The following is a 22944-nucleotide window of genomic DNA, read 5'->3' as shown; positions in this document are numbered from 1 at the left end:
ATTTTAAAAGCAGTCATGTACCTGTTTTTTCTGTTTTAGTTGATTTTCCAACTAATTTGCAAACACTTACAACCTTTAGAAACAAACACTTAATGCGAACTTAAATCACAATCACTAACTTATGCTTTTACACAAGCTTTTGGAAACACCACCTAAATGTCTTTCCTTGTATGCTCTACATAATTCAAGATTATAGACATAAACAAGAACCATAATCGAGATTAGGCTGAAAATCAAACCAAGTTACTTGATACTTTATTCGAGATTGTTTGTTAAAAGCTAGTTTTCTGCTTGGTTTGTTAACATAACAAACCAACATAAACACATATTTTCGTTCGATGAGCAATGAAGTTTGATCCCAATCCAATTCGGAAAAAAAATGATAAACTATGAAGAAAAAAATCAATCTACTTGAGCTCGGTTGGATTAAAACTCGTTCGATCTCGACTAGATTACTTATCAAATTTATTTCCAACACAACTTTAAAAAAACCGATAAAAAATCATACAAATTTGAATAAACATGCGCTGACATTACTCGATTTATAGAGGTAAATTTCAACCGTCCCTATGAGGTAAGGATTATTTACGAAAACCCTCCTTATTTTTTCATAATCACACACAACCCCCTACAATTTGTAGATTTCTTACATTAACTCTCTTTTGTAGGGAAGTGGATGTAAGAAATTTACAAACTAAAGGAGGTTGGATGTAATTTCAAAACATATGACGGGTTTGTTCGTAAATAGACGTTACCTCAGGGAGGTAGTTGTAACTTACCCTTTATAATTAAGCTTAATCAAGGGGCAAAATTGGAATTCTTGTATTTCCCATACTCTAGCAACTTCAAATCACGGAACCCTGGCGCCAGTTCTCTCATATGAAAATTGGAGAAATCAAAACCCAAAATGAATTACATTTCTAAACCCTAAATTCGAAACTCAGAAATTGGGGGAAAAAAAATGGAGAATCGAAAGAAGGCGGTGTGTCCGGAAAACGAAGAGGTGGCGGCGTATCTGTTCAACAAGCGGCAAGAGTTGGCCCAGAGTGCCAAGGGTATTTCTGAAAATATGGACCTCACGCTCTCCAAGGCTCATTCGAACATCTGTAATTGCAAAACCCCAATTAGAAATCTTAAGGACTTGTCCCAGATCAAGTGAGTGAAAATGTTTTCGAAATTTTGCTCTTCAATTATTTTATTTCCATTTTAGGGATTCATTGATTTCTTTTGTTACTACTGGTGGATTGATTCTGGGATGTGGGAATTGCAGGAGTTATTTATTTATTAAAGATTGTAAATTACCCTAAAAAACTCTTGCATGCTGTTAAATAGTTCAGTGTGTTCTATTTGCTGCATGAGTTGAAATGTTGAATGTGAGTTTATCTTAAAGATTGGCTTTGTTTCTATCACTGAAATCATTGAGGAATGCCGAAACTATGTAGGATTTTGTTAAATAATTTGGGTTTTGATTTTTCTTTTTATTGATACTAGTTCATTTCTCTGCGTGGCTTGATTTATAAATGTTCCTTATAATCGAAGTTCTGTTGTTGTTGTTAGTATTTCTTTTCCTCGAGAACGTAGGTCATGTATTCTTCTCGTATGTGTGGACTTTTTGTAGATATGTGAGTAGACCTAAGAGCTTGTTTTTCATTTATTTCCTTCTGGGGTACTGTGTTTGTACTATTTTGTCATCAATAAGTTACTCGGCCAGGATTTTCATTTTCGGAGTATTGTGAATTTTGTTGTTCATACAGTTCTTTCAGTGCAGGATAAGAAAAGTGAAAAAAGGGAATTTAGTTTTATTGGAATTTCTTGTGTTACACTTACAGGGGCGTTGGTAAGTGGATTTTGAAGCAGATGCAAGGCTATTTTGATACAGATTCTGGTTCTTCTGGGGAAGAGGACATGAACAAAAAGGGTAATTTCTTAAAACATGCATATACGAGGATAAAAATATGGGTGTTTTTCATTGATTCAAATATGTAATGAATTATTTCTTATTGATTTTGACTCTTACCAACTGAAAATTGATAGGAGACAAGAATAAGGGGAAAAAGCGCTATGTACCACAAAAGAATTCTGTTGCTTATGCTCTACTTATTACACTCTTCAGGTAAATGGGCAGCATCATAAGAGTATTTTTTTTTTGCTTTTCGGGCTCTATCCTTTTTCGCATTATCAGCTATCTTTTTCTTTTTTGTTCATCCGATTACTAAAATGATCTTGATTTGGTGCAGGGGAACAGAAAATGAAAACGAATTTATGCGTAAAAAGGAAATCATCGATGCAGCTGAAGCAAGTGGACTTTCTCGTGTGCCAATTATGTAATTTTGATGTATTAGATTACGGAACAATCTTGGTGATCTGGTTAGGTTACTCTATTAAGTTTTGATCAAGTTCTCTTTCATGTTATAGGCCAGATAAAGCAAAAGGGAAAGCTGGAAGTTTTGGAAGCTCGCCTAGAGATTGGTACACTGGATGGAGCTGCATGAAAACACTGATAACTAGAGGCCTTGTTGTGAAGTCGAGCTGCCCGGCCAAGTATGCTTACTCAATCACTTCAGCCCCATCTTATAACGGTACCTACAATGTCTAGCATTAGGCCTACCATAAGCGGACTAACACTGAATAGACTAATATTAGAAGAGGGAATTAACATAAACATCTGGATTGCCACCTGGATTGTACGTTGGTAGGTGCTTATCTAATTTACTTTCCGTGGGCCTTAGATCTACTCAGCGTTAGACAGTTTAGTATCTCATATTGTGATGAGATCTGTGCACTTTTATGAACTTAATCATAGAACCAGTAATATGTAATGATTGTTATAGGCTTAACGGCTCGGAAGTACATGAAGAAGATTTAACGACAACGTGGTAGAATAACAATTGTTTACCATTGTGAACGAATATCATGTCTGGTTTACCCCAACATTCATTTTTTGCCTGTTGACTACTGGATTGAATCTAGGAGACTTCTGTAAAAGTTTAAGACGTATAATATCGTACTTCTTGACTAATTGGTCTGGATAATTTTGCACAGAAAATATTTAGTATAGTTTATAGTTTATACTATTAAAGCTATTCTACATATTATACTTCTTGCAATGTAGGTTAGATGAGGCTTTTAACTACATGACTATTTCTATTTAATTGCATGAGCCCGAATGTTCACACAATGTCTCACATGGACACCAAGTTTATGGTGCATCTAATTATCTCTCTCAACAATGACAATAGTTTGTGAAATGGACAGCATATTGAAGCAAAATCGTATTCAATTTATGCCCAAGGACTTCTTTCGGAACTGGAATGGTGGATCCAGTCCAATCTTTGGATATTATTGTTGTTGTAACTGTTAAAATCTTATGGGCTTTTGATTACTATGTGATGCAGGTATATGCTGACAGAAGAAGGGAAGAAAGTAGCGCGTGAATGTCTTTTGAGATCCGGAATGATTGACCCGAGTAAGAATTTGGACGGTTTGAAAGGATGTTCAAATTCTGACCAAAGAGACAAACTGACAGTTGATATACAGAGAGACTTGCCAGATTTAACTGCTGTCGGTGTATCAGTTGAAAAAGAAGCCCCTATTAATTTGAACAAGTCCAAGAAATCTGTAGATGTGCCGCCTGAATATCTTGACAAGGTCTATCCTAAATTCATTAAGGTTGCGAGTTCTTTTAGGTTTTGGGCATAGTCTAGGAGTCAAACTCCTTAATCGTTATTTCGCTCTTTCTTATTTATTAGAATTACAATAATATAGCTCACTTATTTCAGCTGAGTTGGGAAGTCGTTAGTTTAAACTCTAAGTAATTCATAATTTCGGGCATCAGTAAAATCCAAGTATTTAAAGGTGTACAATTTATTTATTTATTTTTCATTGAAGTTCTTTCATTTAATTTTTTTGGTAGTTTGTCAACATGGGTTTTTCTCGGCAACAAAGTATCCGTGCGGTTTCTGAGGTTATGGAAACATCTAAGGGAAAGGATATATCTTCACTTTGGCCAACTGTTCTTTGTCGCCTTCGAGAAGATGAGATTTATGGTTCAACTTCAGCACCTATATCTATAACAGATGACCATATTGCTGCTCCCCGTTCATTCCAACACACAGGTGGTAGCAATCTCTCTCTCCCTCTCTCTCTCTCTCTAGAAGATTGTCTAGGCTTGTCATTATAACCTCACATTTGTGCCTTCGAAAAAATGTCAGGTCAAGCAGGGTTTTACGATATTGAAATTATGCAGCCACGTGCCATAGCTGCATGTGGTAACAAAAAAACATCGATTCGCCATGATTTTGGAGGAAGTTCTTGTACTATGAAAGCTTGCTCATCTACAGTAAGTTTTATTTTAGTTTGTCATTGCTGGTGCTAAAATTGGCATATAATTGTTGATTGTATAATGAAAAAATGTTCCATTACTTTAATGTTTAATCTATCTTGTAGATATCATTCATTCATGTTAAGATTCAATTTAAATTTTAAGGTGCCGGGGTCTGATTATGGTAAGAAATATAATGGATGTCTAGACCATTTCTTCATTTTCTTTTTCTCTATGGGATTTTCAGGATTACGCAGTGAACAAGCTTGACATTCGAGGATCAGAATCTAAAACGGATTATGCAGTTAACAAGCTAGGCATGCGAGGATCAGAATCTAAACCAAATACTTTGCCGATGCCGCCTTTGGCGTTTGGAGAAAAGTTTGGGGATTTATATGAAGTAATTTTAATATTAGACAATCGCGAGCAATTTGCTACTAAAGGGTGAGTGCAGTCATAGAAGTACACAGTAAATACCATGAGATACATTTTGCTTTTTCATCCTTCTGCAAGGTCTCTTACATTTATCCGCTTCACATGCTGTTTCTTTAGTTTTGGCATTCTTATAGTCATTTTTTAGACCGTCTAAGTTTGTCTTATCTATTTATTCTATTTGCAGGTCACATTCCAGGAAAATTATAGAGAATATATGTTCTCAATTTAAAATTCAAATAGAGGTCAGCACATTTTATTGGGTTTTGTACCCAACACAAACACTGTCATCTCACGTTTTTGTTAATATCATTTCTTTGCAAATATAGTTCCATGAACTTCTAAAAATTTCTATACTATAACCAATAAAATATTTTTATTTAAATTAAAAACCAGAAGTCACGAGCGCACACATGCACATAAAAATCTGGTAACTCTGATGATTTAACTTTTGACTCCTTTTACAGATCAGAAGGTTGCCTGTCGGTGACGGCATTTGGATAGCTCGTCACAAGTATATGGGTAGTGAATACGTTCTTGACTTTATTGTTGAAAGGAAGAACATTGATGACTTGCGCCACTCAATCAGGGATAATAGATATCGGGACCAGAAAATGCGGCTGGTGGTAATGTTTATTTTCAAAAAATCCAAGTGCTATTTTTTCCCTTAGAATTTTACAGTTAGAACATGGATACTATATATCCAAGTAGTCGAGGTCCCAAATTGGACTCACAAAAGCTTCCAATTTGTTTAAAGCAAGCTGTAAAAATATTTATTGCTCCTTTTCCTTGTTAAATTTAACTCACAGTTACTGTCTGTATATCACTCTGTAATTATATACAGTCAATATTCCTCAAAAGTTAATTTTCTCTCCCTGCTTTAAAGAAACTGAGGTTTATGAACGATCATTAACAGACTTTTTACTTTCTGTTTCCTCCTTTTATAATTTTTAAATTTTTTTTTTATTTGAAAGAGATGCGGGCTGAAGAAGATGATATATCTAGTCGAAGGTGATCCAAATTCCTCAGAGGCAGCTGAAAGCATCAAAACAGCGTAAGCAATGCTAGCAACTTCTAGGCTGCATTTTTTATTTTGTCTGCTTAAATTTTAAAAGCATCATGTTTTGGTTACAAATTTTGTTGGGACTTATCTAAAATGCTTATTGTAGTTGCTTCACGACTGAGATTTTGGAGGGATTTGATGTGCAAAGAACAAGTGGCTTAGCAGACACACTGAAAAAGTACGGTTATCTTACTCAATCAATAAACCAATACTACAGATCTTTGGATCCCGAGGAAAAGTGTGCTGCGGTTTGCCCACCTTTTGATGAATTTATCAAAATGTGTCAAGAGTTGGATAAAATGACCGTTCGCGATGTTTTTGCTATCCAACTCATGCAGGTATACTTACAGGTCAAAACATATAGGCCGCATATTTGTTTATTTTTCCAAGCCAATATTCATATAATTGTATGTATTTAATTTGGACAATCGTTAACAGCAGAATTCCTGGTTTTGTTTTTGTTTTTGTTTTTGTTTTTTTTTTTTTTTTTTTTTTTTTTTTCTGGTACTCTAGTTGTTTCTCCGGCTTTGTAATTGAAGCCAGTTAGCAAATGCAAAGTTAGTGATTTAAAGAAGTTTCGAAAAGGATTGCATTGCATTATGTTATCTCGTGCTACTTTCGTCATTGTGGTAATATGGAAAATCTGATAACTCTCGAGTATTTAATGAAACGCAGGTTCCGCAAGTAACAGAGGACACTGCTCTTGCTGTTTTAGATATGTATCCAACATTGCTTTCTCTCGCTCGTGCATACTCTCGTCTCGTAAGTTCTCTCTCGATATACCTATCCAGCATTACATTTTCGTAAAAGATCAATAAACGTATCTTTTCAAAGAACTATATATATATATATATATGTTTCATTTCCCAAAGGTTCCTAGCAACGTGGTTTGGATACCACAGGGTCCAACTAATCAACTTACGATTCTTGTATAAATGTAAAAATCGAGTTTGAAACATGAAATGCCACTAAAAAAAAAATTAATTTTGTTTTATTTCCAGTTTGTTTCGTGATTTGTGATTCAATGTCGGATCGACAAGACACACCCGTCTCGTGTTTTGATTTTATTTATGTATAGGATGGTGATGTTTGTGCACAAGAGGAAATGCTCAAGAGGCAGAGTAACAACTTGATCAATGGGTCTGCCAGCAAAAATATTTTCCAGTTAGTTTGGGGCAGCTGAAACCATCTATATCTGTATCTATATATATCTATCTATATCTATCTATACATGTGTATATATCTAGGCATTTTAATGGTTAATTCAGTAAATGATCCATGTGAACAATTTTGTTTGGATTAGTAAAAAAATGAGGTTACTCTTAAACCTTTCATTTTCACATAGTTTGCAAATTGGAGAATCTTGATTCGAAAGCTTACGTGTCAAAACGTTACACATATCCACATGTATGTGCGTGTGATTGTGCGCAGATCTATAGCTAAAATACTAATACTACTTTCTGATGTAATTCATCGGGTGCAGCAAAATCATAAACTTAGTGGGATTTTCTCAGATTAACATGAAAAACAGTTAACTAAAATCATGACTATGAAAAGCAAATCAAACTGTAATAATGTTAAGTAACACAAGTTATAACTATGGAGGGCTTCTCCTAATAACACACTAATCACACACTAATTAACATTAATGTTTCTTAATCCAACCAACATTACCTTGCAAACACCAAACAAATTAACCTTAATCTTAACTGTTTCAGCCTTCTATTACATTAATAAATTAAAAAAAAATATATATTAAACAAACTTGCAGCATACTTATAACATTGAGTTTTCTCTTCCTCTTCAAATCTCCTACAACAACAAATGACATTTATTTGATCATAAAAAAGAAAACAATAAAAAATAAAATAAAATACTAATAGTTATATATTCTTTCTTACCAAAGTGATTGAATGATCAATTGCATGCCTGAATTTGCCTCGCCTGATCGAATCCCGAGGCGTGCCTCAAACGACGATCGAATTTATTTATCGGCATAACTTTTTCGAAGGCTTCAACTAGCAAAGAAACTTTCTTCTTTCGAGCCGGGCCGAGTTTTGTAACCACCTGTCTCAGTGCAAAATCCACCATCCATTCTTCGGAATTTTTCCTTTCGTCGAGATCTTGATGCCGAAGATCAACCTTCTCTCCTTCCGGGCCGGGCTCCAACTCCAAGAAATTCGGGCCGCGCGGGTCGAAAATCCCCAATTCATCATCCGTTTCCTCTACGGGGTTCTTCTTGCACTTCCCTCCAGTTCGATCCGCTGCAGTTTCTGCAGTTTGAATATCGGATTCGGTACACTTTAGTACTACTAAAGCAACCTCGGAAAGAGGTTCCTTTGATGGATCTTCGTAACACAACTCAATCTGAATCGGATTATCCAACGGAGCTTCGTTTTCGACTATGCAATAATCTTCTTCTTGATTGCTTGTTGCATCATATGATGATGAATCACTCGATTCAACATCTTCATCACTTGTAGAAAATGCATCGGAGTTCAAACTATCTTCATCCAACGACTCTTGCGAAGCTTGATCCATCAACAACTCATCCAACGGCCTTCCTCTCTCGTTCAACGCATCGGAGCTCAAACTATCTTCATCCAACGACTCCTGCGAAACTTGATCAATCAAGAACTCATCCAACGGCCCTCCTTTCTCGTCGTCCGCTTTTATTACCAAATCGCCATCGATTAGCTGATTTTCGACTTCTTCTTCGCCCGAGCAGTACTCGTAGTCGCAATCATAGCCTAATTCGAAATCACTCACGAATATTCCCGATTTTCCTTCTTCGTCTTCGACTCTGTCCTCGCAGTAGATTTCGACGAAGAAATCTTGATTTTGTTCCTCTTCAACAACAAGAGGACTACTAACCAACGAGTTCTTCAAACCATCATCTTGCATAGTCGTGAGTTTCACGCTCCTCTGGTTCTTGTTCTTGTTCATCACGCGCCGCCGTGCAGACAAGAAGCACTTCAACGGCGGCAGAGGAGGGCGGTGGTGATGGCCGTTGAGTGAACAGTACGTGTACGGACACACCTTAATCTTGGAGGTGCCCTCCGATTCCGTGCCGCCATTGTTAAGCCCGAGAAAAGCTGGAAATTTACAGTCTTTCAAAGTTGACGAGCACGTTGCTCTCTTCGAATCGGAGGAGAACTTTCTCGGTGGTTTGAAACTAGGGTTCTTGGTCAAAGCCCTCGCCGCTGTTTTTGACGGTTTACTTCCGCCGCCGCCGCCGGCGGAGGTGCTGGAAATTCTTCTGCGCAGACTTGAACTATCAGGGCTGGTTTGAGGCTTTCTTGCATCGGAGCTGGTGGTGGGCTTCATGTAATTCGGGGTGGTGCGCGGCGGCGGCGGCGGAGGTTTTGCGGGTTGCCTTATGGAGATGAGGGTGGTGTCGAGCTCCGGGCGCTTGATGGAACCCGATTTCTTCATCTTCTTGGTCTTCAAATCCTGCAACTGGTTTTCATTTTTGATATGATCGGTTTGAAGGGAGAGAATTTTGGACAGCTTTTTTTGGACCATTTTTTTGTTTTTTTTGAAGAAAAGTATGATAATTATTATCTATGGAAGAAATTAAATATGGGAGTTTTTATTTTAAGGTTTTGATGAGTTTGCTTTGTGCTGAAGAGTTTCAGCACAGCAAGAAAAGTGGTTTGTTTCTTTGACAAGAAAATTTCATGGATTATGGTTATGGAGAAAGATATTCCTTTTTTTTTATTTTTTTCCTTTAAAAATAAAATAAAATATAACAATATGAATTATTAATAAATTACAACCAACCCCCTGAGGTATGGTCGAACTACGAAAAAACCCCTTCTGTTTAATTACAACCACCCCTCAACTATAATTATTCTTACACGTCCACCATTGCGGTGTCAATTTAGTGGAATCTTCTAGATTATATGGAATATTCTCAAATTTGTACCCGTTTTATGCCATTCGAGCTCCACATTTTGAAGCAGGATGATCATAACATGTGTTTTTCGGCCTGTATTAATATCAGATTGTGGTGCATCATAAACTGCATCTTTGCAAAAAACGAGTACAAACTAGAGAACATTCTTCATAATCTAGAAGATTATGTTGAATTTGGAACCATAAGGGTGGACGTGTATGAAGATTCAAAGGTGAGGGGACATTTGTAATTATCTAAATATGAAGGGTTTTTTTATAATTTAACCATATCTCAGGGGTGGGTTGTAATTTACCCTAATAATTAAGGAAAAGAATTATGAAGAAATGAAAGTGGGGTGGCTATCTTTTTGGTTTTTGTTGTTACATATTTGAATAAGGTTGAGTTAAGTATTGGATGCTGACCCTCCACTAACCTCAATTTGGCCCCTTCTACACATATAGTATTATTATCAAAAAAAAAAAACATATAGTATTATATATTTATATAAATATATTTCATAAATTGTATTAAAATACTCAATTTGTGACAAATAAATTATTCTTATTATCTTTTTGGGATGCCTTAACATAGGACAATATCTAGCAAAATTAGGGTAAAAAGAAACTATATATTTTAATATAAGTTTTCTTTCATTTGAGGCAAGTAGGCAACAATAGTACAATTACATAGCATCACTTGATTTTAATTATTTTTAAACTCTTTATTCAATCTCATTATTCAATCTAAACGAATACGGACAATTTTTAAAAGTCCTTTATCGCAAAGTAAATATATGATTTCAATTTTACGAATATCGTTTCAATTTTTAGAAATTTTATCTCTCTAGGGCTTAACAAATTCATTTTTTTTTTGTTTGTTTGTTTGATTTGTTTTAGTTAATTAGTTATTACTTAATTAATAATGACTTTATTTGTTTTGTCTTATATAAATGTTACAATAAATAATATTTATTATTTATTATTATTTATCACCAGTTGCATGACCAATGTGGTCATACAAAATACCCCGCATGCTGTGGATAAGTGTTAGTTAGGGGTTGATCATTTTTTTAATTAATTAGAAACTTAATAATTGTGTGCTTACGTGTGACTTTCATTATCTTAAATTCCTCTTAATTTGGTAATATATATCATATTAAGAATAATATTTGACCTTAAAAAAAAATTGATTATATCACTTTTCTGTTTAATTAATTATGAGCGTCGGTGCAATAATTTAATATAAGCTTCAACAAATTAACTAATACATGCATATTACATATATAATGTATCTCTATTAGTTAATATTTATCAGCAAACAAATAAGAGTAAAATTACAGTCACCCCCTGATATAATGTTAAATTACAAAACTGCCCCTTATATTTGGGTAATTATAATTATCTCTCAACAATGAATCTTCTTACACGTTCATCTTTACGATGTCAAATTAGTGGAATTTTCTAGATTATGTGAAATATTTTTCAGTTAACCGTTTTATCACATTCGAGATCCACATTTTGAAGTAAAATGATCATAAGATGTGCCTTTTAGCTTGTAAATATCCGATTGTGGTGCAGCAGAAACTGCATTTTTTGCACAAAAACGAGTACAAAGTAGAGAACATTCCACATAATTTAGAAGATTTTGTTGAATTTGACACTATAAAAGTAGACGCGTAAGAAGATTCATAGTACATGGCTGGTTATAATTACCCAAACATAAGTGATTTTTTTGTAATTTAACTTTACCTCAGGGTTGGTCGTAATTTAGCCATAAATAAAAAAATTACTATCATGCAGGTTTTCCAAATGTTTTATTTTGAATAATTATTATTATACTGCATCACTTCTAAACTTTTTACCTAATAATCAAACGTGTAATTTGTGATTTTATTTATTTATTTATTTATTACTATTATTATTTTTTTAATAATATTTATAGCGTATAGCAAATTGTATCTGACTAGGAAAAGTGGGCGGTCAGATTTTGGTAAATTGAAAAAGAAGTGGGGAAATGGTCGGCAGGAAAGTGGGCCGCTATGGTGGGCCACAGGGAGCGTTACCACACAGGATAACCCCACCTTGCTGATTCCTCCTTTTTTTTTTTTTTTTTTTTTTTTTTTTTTCTTTTTTTCCTTTTCAATATTTTAATAATGATTATTAATTATGTTATCTAATCTACATTTATTTCAAGTGAACAATATTAATATTTTTCTTTTGTATAAATTTCATGATAAACAAAAGAACTGCACATTTGTTTTTTAATAATTTAGATAGTTGAATGCATAATTGGTTTTTGAAATTTTTGAAATCCAAGTGGAATTTCAATTTTCAAAAATTTGGGAATCGAAATTGATTTTTCACTATTCGAAAAAAATATTTTTCGATTTGATAATTTCTAGCGTAGTATGGTTGCATAGTATTTGTAATGTTTAATTTAAATATAAATATAGTTATTCATGCTCAATATATATTCAATTTATAATGGTATGTATGCTTTAAGAAATGAAAAAAAAAGTAAATATATATTCAATTTTTTTTTTGGTAGAGAAAATATATATTCAATTGATAATGGTATTTTTTGCACAAATTGATATGGAAATATTTCAGCCATGTTTACTGGAAATTAACTCATGCTGTTAAATCTTTTTAAAGCACTACAAATTGTCACATCTTTGTTTCAGTGGTGCTTTCATTTTTGTGAAACAATCTTGAAATATGTGAATATAAAACAATCTATGTAGCACATGGGGAAACGGCATATCTAAAAATGCGAATACAAGAAATCGGGGAAAACATGTAAATGTAAAAATATAGGAGTATATTTATAAATATGCTATTTGAACATATAAAAGTTTTTATTTATATATAATATGTTTATATATATTTTCATATGAACATATTCAAAATATGTATCGAAACGCGAAAATGTTCAGAAGTTTGTACTATCGTATAATAATTTGCAAACCATACGAGAGATTTAAACCACACTAGGTTAACCATATATAAAGAAATCGACCATTAACAATGAGATTCGAATTGGACCAATTAACACATGCTCACTTGCTTCAATCAGCAGGTCATCCATTGCGGGACCATTTTAATCAATTAATTTTATCATTGAGATATATTAAATTTTCTAAAATCGTAATAACCCTATGAATTGAATTAAAAGTAATGAATTTTTCCAATGTTTCATTCAATCTTCCAACAAAATACCAAATTAAAGTGGTGATGGCCCCAATTCTTTTTAAGGCCCAAAACAGAAGTAAAAATGAAAAATAAATTATCTCGAGACTTACAACTTAATTTAGGGGTGGAAATCGGACGGGTTGAATCGAAATTAACACTTTTAGAAAATTCTACTTTTCTTTATCAGGGTGCAAAAAAAAAAAAAAAAAAAATCCAATTATGTGAAAAGAAATTGGGGAAAAATTTCTTATCGGATCCGACGGAATTAAAAATTTCCAATTTTTCTGTCACCAAACAAAATCACATAATAATATTAATATTATAAGTATACTTTCCGAAAATAATCATTTTTTGGAAATCATTATAAATTGGAAATCATAATGTAATATGTATTTTAATACATTCTTACCCAAAAAAAATATATTTCCCTAAAAGAATGTTCTGAATTTGAATTTGGTAGATACAAAACTTGTTACATTCAATAATGGAGTCAAACCGGTCAAAATCCCTAAAAACACTCCATCGGTCACGGCCAAAATTTCCCCAATTCTGATTTCGTTCCCCCCCACTATTTTTCCCCTCGAAAAAGTTCCAAATATATAGAAATCGAACTCCAATTTTAGGGTTAAAAAAAAAAAAAAAAAATGGAATCGCCGATCGTGTTGGGTGAAAAAGAGTGGCTGGCGTGCTGTGGGAGTGTCAGATTCGCGCAAGAAATGGCGTCTATTACACCATTTTCCAATTACGAAGAAGCCCTCGATGCTGCAAGAGATATCTGGTTCCACAAAGTCTCGTCATCTTTCTCACAAACCCTCGATTTTGATTAAAGATTTCTTTTTTTTACTTTGATTTTGATTGAATTTTTCTGGTGTTTGTATTAAAAAGGTGGATGTGAATGGATGGCTAGAAGCGTTCGCTGCGCATCCTCAGATTGGTGAAAGTCCTTCGCAGACTCATAAAAGCCCAACCAGTGCACAGTTCAGTTTTCTCATACTTTCCTCGGACGGTCATATTACAAAAAAAAAACCTAATGTTTGGATAATTACAACTATCCTCAACTATGAATCTTGTTACATGTCCAATTGTCCACCCTTATGGTGTCGAATTCAACATAATATTCTAGATTCCGTGGATGTTCTCTAGTTTGTACCCGTTTTGGGCAAAAAATGCAGTTTCTTCTGATATTTACGAGCCAAAAAACACATCTTATGATCATTTTGCTTCAAAATGCGGAGCTCGAATGTGATAAAATGGGTACAAAATTGAGAATATTCCATATAATCTAGAAGATTCCACTAAATTTGACACCGCAAGGGTGGACGTGTAAGAAGATTTATAGTTGAGGGGTGGTTGTAATTACCTAAACATTAGGGGTTTTTTCGTAATTTGAACATACTTTAGTGGTGGTTGTAATTTACCCTTCTTTTTCTGTATTCCTTTTGGTGAATGCAAAATGTCAGAATTAAAAGTAGTTTATATGATTTGTTATGTAAGAAAAAAAAAAGTTACGAAGTGCTTTTGCTTATCCCAAATTTAAATGATTAACCTGATTGGAATTAGAGAATCCGGATAAATTTTGGACCGAACTCGATGATTTTGAAGATTCGGTATGCTTTAGTGATCTTGTTTGCCACAGTGAAGTTAGAAAGTAGCCTCGTTACGTATTTATTGAAGCTTTATTTGTAATTGAGAAAATCATTCTTGAAAAGTTATTTGCAATTGGTATTCTATTTTACGTCCCTGATGATATTTTATGTCCTGCTCGATTGAATCCTGTATGCATTGCCCACTTGTATTGTAGAATGGTGTTGTATCTTGGTTTCCATAAAGGGAAATAAACCAGAGTCGAATATAAGTCGTGGAGGGTTAGGTATATCGATTTTACAATTGGCAGTTTATTCAGTGTGGTGGGATCATCGATTATTTTTGCATATCTAGTCACATGAATAAAAAATTTGCGTTGCTGACGACAGGTGGAGTAAGGGAGAGCAATCTACTGCTTTAGCTACTGCTACCGACTCTACGTTACAGGTATCGCAAACTAGAATGCGTTAGTTACTGCATTTTGAAGCTTAATTTGAACGAGTTTTACTGCAATGTTTAAAAATAATATGTTCCCGGACCCGGATACTCTATGTTTGCCAGAAACTTTTTGTTATCAACTTCTGAATTTTTTTTCTTAGTATTCGGCAGAGCAATTTCGTCAGATTTTTATGTTATTGACTTTATTTAGATTTCATTGGCGTTTTCTTTCTGTTTTAACATTTTGCTCAGTCCTAACAAAATCTAGAAAGATTAGAATCAAGAAACAAAACGAGAGATGTGAATAAACATATACTCAACTTGAATAACACGAGTTTAAGTCAACTGAAACAAATCAGAATTGTAATTGTTATTTGGAAAAAAAATATATTTTTCTTTTCTTTATTTGTAATTTATTCTATTCTTGCATGTATTTAATAAGTTTGTCTCACTTTATTTTTCAGGAGCTATATGACTGGAACGTTCGTTATAGGCAGAAGTTCGGGTTTGTCTTTCTCATATTTGCATCGGGCAGAAGTACCCCAGAGATACTTGCTGAGATGAAGGTATAATTGTTGCATTCCTTTATACGATCCTTGCCGATATTTGTTTTTTCAAGATTTCTTTCATAAAATAGTAATGAAAGATTTTTTTCGGACCCCATTATGGGTTTTTTATTTTTATTTTTATACATTTGGAGTTCTCATTTTAGGATTTTTAAAGTCCGATTTTGTTGGTTCGTCTGTTGGCAAATTTTTTTTGGTGTAGTTCAAGTCTTAATAGTTTATACTTAGAGAACTAATTTGCACACTTTGGTCTAAAAATATTCATTTTCCGGCATCAATACACGAGCCTAAACATAAATTAACTGGCAATAACGAATTAATAGCTTAATTTTTTTTTTGCTCACCTCTTTATTTTTGTATTTCTTGCAGAAAAGATATCATAATAGACCTATAGTTGAGTTCGAGCTTGCAGCGCAAGAACAAATGAAAATAACCGAATTACGTCTCTCAAAGCTATTTTCGGCTAACACCAAGGCCGCACATACCGCAGATATGGTGACGAAAGCAGGAGGTTCTCTGTCAAATTGGTTTTTTCCGTTTCTAGTGTGGAGTTTCTGTTGGTCGTTGTTTTTCTTAGTTTATTATTCTAGTGTTTTTCCAGATTACGAAGAACTATGACATGCATGTAAAAGCTTTTTACGTAGATTTTTTGGACAGAAAATTACAAGGGCTTGAAATAAACATCCTTTAAAAAGGTTCGAGTTTTCTTGTTCTCGTTTGAGAGATGATTATCAACACTTTCACTTATTTATTACTTCAAAAAACCCTGAAAAAACGACGAGCGCAAGTTGCTCTATTGCTATAGCTTTACTCGTTTTAGATTTATTGTTCCGTTAGTGAATTCGATATACTACAAAATAGGCAGAGAAAAAGAAAGGCAAAGATGAAAAATTCACTAAGAAGTAAATTCTTCTTCCGTTATCGTACGTTTCATTTTTTTTTTTTTTTTTCTGATGTACGTTTTGTTGAAATGTAGAAGATCGCGTTGGCGTTATCGGAGGACATTTGACTGCTGCAAATGCAAATGCAAATGAAATTCAAAAGCCACCTCAACCTTCCACAAGAACACGTCCACCAATCACAACCCACATCCTAGATTTGGCTCGTGGGACCCCAGCTGCTGGCATCGAAGTGCGTCTCGAGAAGTGGGGCCCCGTTGAATCTCAGCCGTTGTTTGGTGGGTTCGATTCTGCCAATTGGATTTCCGAGGGTTCTTCCGTTACGGACAGAGATGGGAGGAGCGGTCAGTTGATGAAAACGGTCGATGCCCTGAATCCAGGTGTGTATCGAATCAGTTTCAACACGGGAATGTACAATCCGGAGGGTTTTTTCCCTTACGTCTCGATTGTGTTCAAAGTGAGGGAATCACAGAAATTGGAGCATTTTCATGTTCCGTTGTTGCTTTCTCCGTTTTCGTTTTCCACTTATCGAGGGAGCTAGTTTGTGTGTATGTGAAATGTGGTTTTGCTATATTTTCCATGGCGTGTGTGACAATGGAGGAGGATTTGTTATTCAAAGATTATATTTATTTGTGAAATAAGAGGGTTGTTTATTATCAAAATTTATTGATAATTTATGGGGAGCTATTTAAGTTGTTTTTTTCTTAATCTTGGTAAAGTGGTGTTATTAATTACTCCGGGCTGTTTCAAATTACATCGCAGTGTGTTTGCAAAAGCTTATTTAAAAGCAGAAGTCAATAGGTGCGAGTTTAAGTAAATATTAAGTGCTTATTTGTTAAAGTTGGGGTATTTGCAAATAAGCTGGAAAATGAACTTAAATAGAAATGGGAGGCCTAGAGATTCTTTTTAAAATTAGCTTAAAACAACTTATTTTTAGAGAAGTAAAAGTAAAAATTGATTTTTTAAACACCTAAAAACAGATAGTAAGCAGAAAAAGCTCAGAAGTGCAAACACTCTCAAAATTCATCATCAACGACAATAACCTAAAAATACATTAAAAAATGGGGATTAATTAATTACTTGGCAAGTATCAAGAAACCCCAATTTTGGCATTTTATTATGGCCATTATTTAAAAACAAACTTCAGTTAGTAGGAAAGAAACTCTCGATGATCAAACATTTGTCATGTTTTTCAACCATTGTTAATTAGAAAAAATGAGATCTAATTTACAGGAAATCTGGACCGTCCATCATCCAATTAGCCATTGCCTATTTATACATGTCACTTTTACCCAATTTAAAATTTAATTATTGCATAAAGAAAATTTGAAAATAAGAAAAAATGCAGGCCATCAAAGACAAGTTGAATGATTTGAGTGCAATGAGAAAAGCCAAGGCTGAAGCAAGAGAGGAGGAAAAGGTAACAAATTATTGTTTTTTTATTTTATTATTATGCTAAATTATTGTGTTTTTTTCCTTCGTAAATTGCGTTTAAATATACATACTGTGTAGCTTCATTGGCAGATTGTATTTGGCAAAACTCAAACTTGAATTTGCATGAATGAAGTAATGCATGAATGAGTTAAAGACTGAATCTCAAAAATATCAAAGGCGTAGCAATATTTATTCATTATATTAATGCAGAACATTCTTACACACGACATCCAATTATCTAACTGATATAAGTTGAATTATAAAAGCCAACCAAAAAGTCTACAAAATTCGAATTTTGCAAAATTCGGACTGAAAAATGGTCAAAAGTACATTTAAAGTCGAAATAATATTACCACAAATGAAACGGCATTTAGCTCATATGCATCCCTAATTTCAATGAATATATAACATTTAATTGCAGGTTTCAACTTTTACTGTGTGCTCGAATTAATTTTCATATCTTGATAAAGGAATATGTTACAAACTCCTAGTTTTATTAGTCATCATGACTTAATAATGGCAAAATCGACCCGACTTAATAGTGGCAACCGATCGACACGTTAAACAATTAATTTAAGCATTTTTATTTTCCGTGCATTAGGCGGAGAAAGAATTGGCGAAAGCGAGAGTTGAAGTGGCTCACGAGGTACGAATGGCGAAGGAAGCGGAAGCTGCAATGGATCTTCATGTCCACAAAGCCGTAGAAAAGGCGGCGGAGCACGAGCGGAAGCAACACCATGGCGGCGGCAGTGGCGGCAGCGGGAACAACAACCGTCGGGATATATACGACAGTGGTTCGGAGAATGGCAGCGCTCTGGACCCTTACGCCCAATGGCGGAACTAGGGGTAGGGAGGGAGGGGGGCCTCAGCGCCCCCATATTTTTTGTTATTAACTATTAGTTAATATTATATATATTTATATTATATCTTGTATATATTAGCCACCTTCCTAAAAAGTAATTTTATAGGAGCAAATTACGGCCATCTCTAAGGTATGACTAAATTTCGAAAAAAACCCTTTTTGTTTGGGTAATTACAGTCACCCCCTTCTTTTAAATATTCTTACATAAAATTTATGTAATTCGGTTATTTACTGAACCAAATCGTATATTCAGTTCGGTAAATAGTATGAAATGTTGGTGTACCAAAATTTCGATTCGATATTACCGATTTAACATCTTAAATTACCTCTAGAGGGGTATTTTCGTAAGATAATGCATAGTTGAGGGGTGACTGTAATTACCCAAATAGTAGGAGGGTTTCCGTAATTTGACCATAACTCAGGGGTGGCCGTAATTTTTTTTTTTCACTCAATTATTAATGTATTCAATTTTTATTTTTTTATTTACAATATTTATGTTATTTTACTTATTAAAGTCGATAAAAGATTAATTATTTGATGATATTCTCTACTACACTCGAGCTCGTGTAAACTTTTAGTATCGCGGTAACTTTGCAACTTGTTCCGACACGATTTGCCTAATAAATTATAAATTATAATAGATTAAACTTATGTGAACATGTCTTGAATTAAAAATTAACAAGTATGGGTGAAACATGAGTGACAAATTATGTTTTAATATTTATTTAAAATTCTCACTAATTATTGAAACTAAAGCAAAATTCCTCTCTCAACCACTAGTTTGACATTGATGGCTTAAAAAAAATATTGATTGCACTTTTCAACTATACCACTAAATATCTCCTAATAATTAATACTCAATTAACAATATATAACAAAGATCCATTTAATCAAGATCATAATAATCACATTTGCCATGACATGATTGGAAATTTAAAATATTTATACAAAAATGATGGGAAATCAATAATATATATTTTTAAAATGCAAATATTCATTATTTTATGAATATCTCACACCAAATAAAAGGGAAAAAACAATTACAACAAAAAATCGATAAATTAATAACATTACTTAAATACTAATTTCTTCCGGTCCCGATTCCGTGATAACCTGCTAAATTACTAATTCGAATTTTTAATATTCTCTTAAATTAATAGAATTTTGTTAATAGCGAATAATTTAATATGTAGAGGTTTAATTGTAAGAACATATTTTGTCGAATTTTTTTGCCAATTTTTCATTTTTTGATAATAAATTAATGAAAATTTAAGTAAGTGGGTCCCACATGTAGAGAGTGCATTGTAGGTAGGCAAAATTAGGATAAGAATCTTGAAATTAAAAATCATACGCAAATAAATAAATATACGTGCTCATTGAACACACAATAATAATACGTATAAATCTATAGATACACACACAATATTATTATAAATTTATATGTATCGATAGGTGGTGCCAAACAATCATAAATGTACTTCTCACACAACCCCATATTTTTAATTTATTCCTTTTCTTGATTGATGAGCTCTCCTCCTTTTGCTTCTTGCAGTTGAACAAGCAAACTCAATTATTGATTTTTTGCTTCTTGCAGAAATTAAATAATTTATTAAAAAAAAAAAAAAAACCCAGAATTTGAGAGCTAATCAGATAATCAAATCATGTCTTCCCCAACCAAGCGGCGTGAGATGGATTTAATGAAGCTGTAATTTTTTTTTCTTTAAAGCTCCCTCTTTTTTTTTTTTTTTTTTTTTTTTTTTTTTTTTTGGCTGTAATTTGGATTTTTGGGGATAAATTTGTTTGATTTTTATATTGTTTAATTAGGGTTTTGTTTTTTTGTTGGTTAATGAAATAGGATGATGAGTGATTACAAGGTGGAGATGATTAATGATGGCATGCATCAGTTCTATGTTCATTTCCATGGACCCAGTGACAGTAATTCCTCAAACCCTAATTCTCAATTTTAGATTTTTTTTTTAATTTTTTTTTTATTTTAATGAAGAAATTTTTGCTTTTTTAAGGTTCTTGATTGTTGGGTTTTTTTTTTTTTTTTTTTTTTTTCCTGGTATCAATTTGAATCAGAGTATATGTTATTGGTTGTATCATTCTTGATTTTCTATTTATCAATTCTTGAACTAAGAATTTGAGATCAATTCTATTTTGGGTATGTGGGATTGATTCTTACGGGTCGAAAAACACGCGGGTCTCCAAGAATTCGAGACGGTTCGCACTTCTGCAAATGATTTGTTGTTTTTTTCGTTACGTTTTTTTGATCGACAACTGTTTGTTAAATGTTCTCAATGAAACTAACTAACTCGTAGGCCCTTACCATGGTGGTGTGTGGAAAGTGAGGGTTGAACTTCCCGATGCATACCCGTATAAATCTCCGTCGATCGGGTTTATTAACAAGATGTATCACCCCAATGTCGACGAAACGTAAGTGATCTACAGATATCTTTAAAAAAAAAATAATAATAATAATTGTATTGACTTTCTTTGCTCTTGCGCGTAATCAAAATTCAGGTCGGGTTCGGTGTGTTTGGATGTTATCAACCAGACTTGGAGCCCCATGTTTGGTAAATAGTGATTAAAGCGTAATTTTTTTTAATTTAATTTAATTTTTCGTAATTATTTCTTTTATTGACAATGTACGTACGTAATTTGCTTGTAGACTTGGTGAATGTGTTTGAGGTATTTCTGCCGCAGCTTTTGTTGTATCCAAATCCTTCCGACCCATTGAATGGAGAGGCTGCAGCTTTGATGATGCGAGACAAAGCCGCTTACGAACAAAAAGTCAAAGGTACCGAAAAATATATTTATTTTTTCCGGAATTCGATACGGCTTATTTGATTCGGGGATCAAAGTTTTATTGCATTTGAGTTTTGCATCGTTTCCTTAGATTTCATTTGAATTAACTCGATATAAGATGAATTTTAAGTTTAATGGATTTGTTATTATGGATTTGAAATCTTCGATTCATGAGTTTCGAATCAGTCGCAAAACATGTGGGATAGTTAGGTTTGACTTTTTCTAAAAAATATAAGAATGTGAAATCTTATACAATTTCTGTTATGGTGCGTTTGGATGGGAGGATTTGATGGAGGAATTTTGAAATCCATATAATAACAAATCCATCGAGTTTGTTTGGATTGAGTCGATTGACAAGGAATTTCTAATTAATAGCTCATAATTTTAAATCCCTTATGATTTGGAGTCATTTCGAATCATTCAATCCAAACGCAACCTTAATGGATTTCAAGTGAATTAGTCTATAGTTTGAGAAATGACGAAAAATGGAAAGGGGAAAGAAATCATTTTCATTTTAGTTGCATTTGGATGGAATGAATCGAGATAGGGCTTGTTTGGATTGATTCATTCCACGACGAATTTCAAATCCTTAGCTCCCAATTTGAACTAATTTTTTGAGTTATCGTGGTGGACTCAAAATCCAATATGGAGTTACTTGAAATCATTTCTCGAATCTTTATCAACAAATCGAAATGTCGTCTTACTTTCCTTTTTTCTTGGAACCAGAATATTGTGAGAGATACGCGAAAGCAGAAGATGTGGGGCCCGTTTCGGAAGAGGAATCGAGCGATGAGGAGCTGAGTGAAGCCGGGTATGACTCGAGTGACGATGCAATTGTGGGACCCGTTGATCCTTAGCCTTTGCCGCGCTCGTCTCTGTACTCCGAACTCACTCCAGTTTGTGTACATTATGCTGTACTGTACTTTAGTGTTTGCTCAAGATTTATTCAAAACTGCACATATGTGAAAACTGCTATTTAAAATGCACTAAGGAATAATATCTGTCCTAAAGTCTGTTGTTTATGTAAATACATGTAACATTGTTACTACCATTTCATTCATTACATATTTTTCTTGCTCTTTCCCATTATTTTTTCAATATTCTGTTCCCAAAATTAATAAATACGGTAAATTATTGCCATCCCCCGAGATAAGATCAAATTATAAAAAAATTCCTCTTGTTTGGGTAATTACAACTACTACCCTCAACTAAGAATCGCCTTACACGTCAATTTTATGGTGTTAAATTCAACAGAATCTTCTAGATTTCGTGAAATGTTCTTTAGTTTCTACTCGTTTTGCACAAAAATGCAGTTTTTTATGCACCACAATTTGATATTTACAAGCCGAGAGACACGTCTTGTATTCATTCTTGTTTCAAAATGTGGAGTTCGAATGGGATAAAACGGGTACAAACTGGAGTATATTTCACATAATCTAGAAGATTCC

General features: G+C 33.7%; 6 protein-coding genes across 9 annotated transcripts in view; 5 read left to right on the top strand and 1 right to left on the bottom strand.

The window, feature by feature from the left end:
• EMB3131 (Pentatricopeptide repeat (PPR-like) superfamily protein) overlaps positions 1–22944 on the top strand; it is an 83701-nt gene that overhangs the window by 28119 nt on the left and 32638 nt on the right. The gene's annotated exons all lie outside the window — the stretch shown is intronic.
• MUS81 (Restriction endonuclease, type II-like superfamily protein) lies at positions 804–7190 on the top strand. Of its 2 annotated transcripts, none has more exons than XM_012975258.2 (15): positions 804–1155; positions 1830–1918; positions 2035–2113; positions 2238–2324; positions 2416–2541; positions 3396–3648; positions 3914–4115; positions 4212–4339; positions 4569–4765; positions 4941–4998; positions 5221–5379; positions 5728–5807; positions 5923–6154; positions 6492–6578; positions 6895–7190. In XM_012975258.2, the coding sequence occupies exons 1-15, from the start codon at positions 962–964 to the stop codon at positions 6997–6999; spliced, it is 2076 nt and encodes a 691-aa protein (XP_012830712.2). In that variant the 5' UTR covers positions 804–961; the 3' UTR covers positions 7000–7190. The 2 variants fall into 2 exon arrangements, with proteins under 2 accessions (XP_012830712.2, XP_088669259.1); XM_088813133.1 differs by having other exon boundaries at positions 814–1155; positions 6818–7190.
• Positions 7365–9531, bottom strand: LOC105951806 (Plant calmodulin-binding protein-like protein). The gene is made up of 2 exons (XM_012975259.2): positions 7718–9531; positions 7365–7628 (listed from the first exon to the last, which is right to left on the bottom strand). Exon 1 carries the CDS (start codon positions 9339–9341, stop codon positions 7734–7736), a length of 1608 nt encoding a protein of 535 aa, XP_012830713.1. The 5' UTR covers positions 9342–9531; the 3' UTR covers positions 7365–7628; positions 7718–7733.
• LOC105951807 (transthyretin-like protein) lies at positions 13307–17100 on the top strand. 2 transcript variants are annotated; one of them, XM_012975261.2, is made up of 6 exons: positions 13307–13693; positions 13791–13882; positions 14879–14936; positions 15392–15493; positions 15863–16004; positions 16470–17100. In XM_012975261.2, exons 1-6 carry the CDS (start codon positions 13550–13552, stop codon positions 16931–16933), a joined length of 1002 nt encoding a protein of 333 aa, XP_012830715.1. In that variant the 5' UTR covers positions 13307–13549; the 3' UTR covers positions 16934–17100. The 2 variants fall into 2 exon arrangements, with proteins under 2 accessions (XP_012830715.1, XP_012830716.1); XM_012975262.2 differs by having other exon boundaries at positions 13368–13693; positions 16473–17100.
• On the top strand, positions 17699–18803 carry LOC105951735 (uncharacterized). Its single transcript, XM_012975187.2, has 2 exons — positions 17699–17812; positions 18428–18803. Exons 1-2 carry the CDS (start codon positions 17735–17737, stop codon positions 18668–18670), a joined length of 321 nt encoding a protein of 106 aa, XP_012830641.1. The 5' UTR covers positions 17699–17734; the 3' UTR covers positions 18671–18803.
• Positions 20036–22582, top strand: LOC105951808 (ubiquitin-conjugating enzyme E2-23 kDa). The gene is made up of 6 exons (XM_012975263.2): positions 20036–20393; positions 20544–20623; positions 21010–21124; positions 21212–21264; positions 21360–21488; positions 22223–22582. The coding sequence occupies exons 1-6, from the start codon at positions 20350–20352 to the stop codon at positions 22351–22353; spliced, it is 552 nt and encodes a 183-aa protein (XP_012830717.1). The 5' UTR covers positions 20036–20349; the 3' UTR covers positions 22354–22582.

Source organism: Erythranthe guttata, chromosome 14 (genome assembly GCF_056151865.1).
Source record: "Erythranthe guttata isolate IM_541 chromosome 14, IM_541, whole genome shotgun sequence".
Lineage (NCBI taxonomy): Eukaryota > Viridiplantae > Streptophyta > Magnoliopsida > Lamiales > Phrymaceae > Erythranthe > Erythranthe guttata.
The sequence above is the reverse complement of the archived record's forward strand: the minus strand, read 5'-3'. Positions and strand labels throughout refer to the sequence as shown.